The 3633-nt window shown below is 49.7% G+C and overlaps 1 protein-coding gene across 1 annotated transcript in view; it reads left to right on the forward strand.

Annotated features, from left to right (window-relative positions):
• prkd1 (protein kinase D1) overlaps positions 1-3311 on the forward strand; it is a gene marked incomplete at both ends in the record, with an annotated part of 29100 nt that extends 25789 nt beyond the window's left edge. The window contains 2 exons of the mRNA XM_079752102.1: positions 1567-1652; positions 3087-3311. Coding sequence (XP_079608228.1) covers positions 1567-1652; positions 3087-3311 — 311 coding nt within the window. The remainder of the gene's footprint in view (positions 1-1566; positions 1653-3086) is intronic.
• Positions 3312-3633: the final 322 nt, after the last annotated feature.

A 3633-nucleotide genomic window follows, 5' to 3' on the forward strand; every position in this document is an offset into this window, starting at 1 on the left:
GAACACGGTAGATGGTGCTAGTCCACGGTAAAGGGCCAATCATAAATTAGAAAAATGACATTTGAAAGATGGATGAGTGGTGGATTCAAACACAGAAGATTAAATGTGGAGTGGATAGGAGAAGGCTAAACTAGAAGCGACCCTCAGTGCAAAGAATTTAAAATAAAACATTTCTCAGCAGAACGTAAAGAAGCCTATTTTATGGATTTGATCTCCTCAAGATACTCTCTCGCACTTTATTTGTACATGGTCATTGTTGAATGCACCTATTGTGAGTCTGGCCAGCGGCGGATAGACCTTATGGAATGTGTCCAGAGAGAGAGAGACCAAGCAGCAGGAAAGTGAAGCGCTTTCACCTGAACCTCGAAGTTCATCTGGAAAAACAAGGTTTAAGCGTGTGTGTGCGTGAAAGTGAAATTGAGTGTGTGTCTCTGTGCCTGTGTGTGCATGTGTGTGTGTGAGTGTGAATGTGTGGCGTGTGTGTGTGTGAGTATGTGTGTGTGTGTGTGTGTGTGTGTGTGTGTGCACCTGCGTGTGTATGAGTGTCAATGTGTTTGTGTGTGTGTCTCACGTGTGTTTGTGAGTGTGTGTGTGTGTGTGTGTGTGTGTGTGTGTGTGTGTGTGTGCCTCTGTGTATGTGTGCGCGTTTGTGTGTGTGTGTGTGTGTGTGTGCGTGTGCGTCTCACATGCGTGTAGCAGGAGTAAGCTGAGATAGTTGGGTGAGAAGAGAGAGAGAGCGAGGGAGAGAGAGAGAGAGAGAGAGAGAGAGAGAGAGAGGGAGGGAGGGAGAGAGAGAGAGAGAGAGAGAGGGAGGGAGAGAGAGAGAGAGAGAGGGAGGGAGAGAGAGAGAGGGAGAGAGACAGAGAGAGAGAGAGGGAGAGAGAGAGAGAGAGAGAGAGAGAGAGAGAGAGAGGGCTCCATTCATGTGAGGCTCTATTCATGTGTATAATGAGGGGAGAAGGGGGCCCCTCAGCCTCAGGGGCCCCCAGTAGGAGGGGGGGCCGGAGGAACTCTTCAGACCGCTGACCCCTGAAGAAATGTTAACATGATGTTAGCTTTGGTCATTAGCCCCAACAATCCTCTCCCAGCAGGGAGCAGAACACCCCCACTTCCTCTCCTCACCCCCCCCTCCACCTCCCTCCTTTATTCTCTCCCCCTCCACCTCCCCCCTTCCCCAACTTATCCCTCCGCTTTACAACAACACCAGTGCCCTGTCTGTCTGTCTGTCTGTCTGTCTGTCTGTCTGTCTGTCTGTCTGTCTGTCTGTCTGTCTCCCTTTAGTTTGGAAGGCTTTCTTTCCTGTCATTGGTTCTCCATGTTCTATGAACCTCTCTTTGGTTCTCCATGTTCTCTGGTCTGTGATCGGTTCTCCTGTTCTCTGGTCTCCCATTGGTTCTCCATGTTCTGTGGTCTCTCATTGGTTCTCCTGTTCCCTGGTTTCTCATTGGTTCTCCTGTTCTCTGGTCTCTGATTGGTTTTCATGTTCTTTGTTCTCCCGTTGGTTCTCCTTTTCTCTGGTCTCTCATTGGTTCTCCTGTTCTCTGGTCTCTGATTGGTTCCTCCCAGCCATCGACCTCATCACCAACCTTCTCCAGGTGAAGATGAGGAAGAGGTTCAGCGTGGACAAGACCATCAGCCACCCCTGGCTCCAGGTCAGACCCCCAGACTAGTCTAGACCTCTAACTAGACTAGACTAGACAAGACTAGACCTCTAACTAGACTAGACTAGACAAGACTAGACCTCTAACTAGACTAGACCTCTCACTAGACTAGACTAGACAAGACTAGACCTCTAACTAGACAAGACTAGACCTCTAACTAGACTAGACCAGACTAGACTAAACTAAACTAGACCCAACCAGGCAAGACCTCTAACTAGACTAGACCAGTGAAGACTAAACTAGACCCGACCAGACTAGACCTCTAACCAGCCACAGACACCTACCAACACGCACTAGCACACCAAATTTGGTCACATATTATAACTCATGCAATCCACAATCACACACATTATAATGCAGCACGCAGCCAGAAGAGAGAGGGGGGGGGGAGAGAGAGAGAGAGGGGGGGAGAGAGAGAAAGAGGGAGAGAGAGAGCATGAGATCTGTCAGGTTAATATCATTTAACGACTTTCGATAGTTTAAAATATAAAGAATTCCGCATTGTCACCTTGTTCTCGTTTTTTGTTAAAAGATGTTGAGATGGACGGTGTTTGTTGTAGGCCTACCAGGGCAGTATCTTTAGTGTCTTTGTCTTTCTTTCGTTTACGCTTTGCCGACCCGCTTAGCACATGTTTCTCCATTTTCACTGTGAAATTGGCCGTTGACCAAGCACTACGACACTGACTCATGTCATTTCTTTTTTTAAATTTGATGTATTTATTTTGCAAATCAAAAACATTCAAATCCATTTGCCCATGCTGTAATCCGTCATTGACCGGACTAGACCAGACTAGACCAGACTAGACTAGACTAGACTAGACCAAACTAGACCAGACTAGACTAGACTAGACCAAACTAGACCAGACTAGACTAGACTAGACTAGACCAAACTAGACCAGACTAGACTAGACTAGACTAGACCAAACTAGACCAGACTAGACCAGACTAGACTAGACCAGACTAGACCAAACTAGACCAGACTAGACTAGACTAGACTAGACCAAACTAGACCAAACTAGACCAGACTAGACTAGACCAGACTAGACTAGACTAGACTAGACTAGACCAGACTAGACTAGACTAGACTAGACTAGACTAGACCAGACTAGACTAGACTAGACTAGACTAGACTAGACCAGACTAGACTAGACTAGACCAGACTAGACTAGACTAGACTAGACTAGACTAGACCAAACTAGACCAGACTAGACTAGACTAGACCAAACTAGACCAAACTAGACCAGACTAGACTAGACTAGACTAGACCTCTAACTAGACCAGTCTACACCTCTAACCGGACTAGACCAGACCAGACCAGACCAGCCCTGCCCAGACCCGTGCCTCAGTTGTGTGTGTGTGTGTGTGTGTGTGTGTGTGTGTGTGTGTGTGTGTGTGTGTGTGTGTGTGTGTGTGTGTGCTCCTCAGGACTACCAGATGTGGTCTGACCTGCGGGGGCTGGAGGGGCGGGTCAACGACCGCTACATCACCCACGAGAGCGACGACCCGCGCTGGGCCGGCCACGCCCTGCACGGGGACCACGCCCCCTACCCGCCCTGCGGTCCCCACGGCAACCTGCTCCAGGGGGGGGGGCGCTACGCCGAGGAGGAGGAGGAGCTTGGCACGCTGAGCGAGAGGGTCAGCGAGCTGTGACCACGCCCACCACCCGAACCCCCGCCCCCTCCTCAGGGGGGGGGGGGTACGGCCTCCCCCGCCAGGGAAGTCCGTCATCGTCCACATCACAGTGAAGGTGTGTGTGTGTGTGTGTGTGTGGGTGTGTGTGTGTGTGTGTGTGGGTGTGTGTGTGTGTGTGTGAGTGTGCGTGTCTGAGTGTATGTGTGTGTGTGTGTGTTTGTGTGCGTGTGTGTGTGTGTCTGTGTGTGTGAGTGTGTTTGTGTGCGTGTGTGTGTTTGTGTGCGCGTGTGTGTGTGTGTGAGTGTGTGTGTCTGAGTGTATGTGTGTGTGTGTGTTTGTG

Source organism: Pollachius pollachius, assembly GCF_949987615.1.
Source record: "Pollachius pollachius genome assembly, chromosome: 15".
NCBI lineage: Eukaryota > Metazoa > Chordata > Actinopteri > Gadiformes > Gadidae > Pollachius > Pollachius pollachius.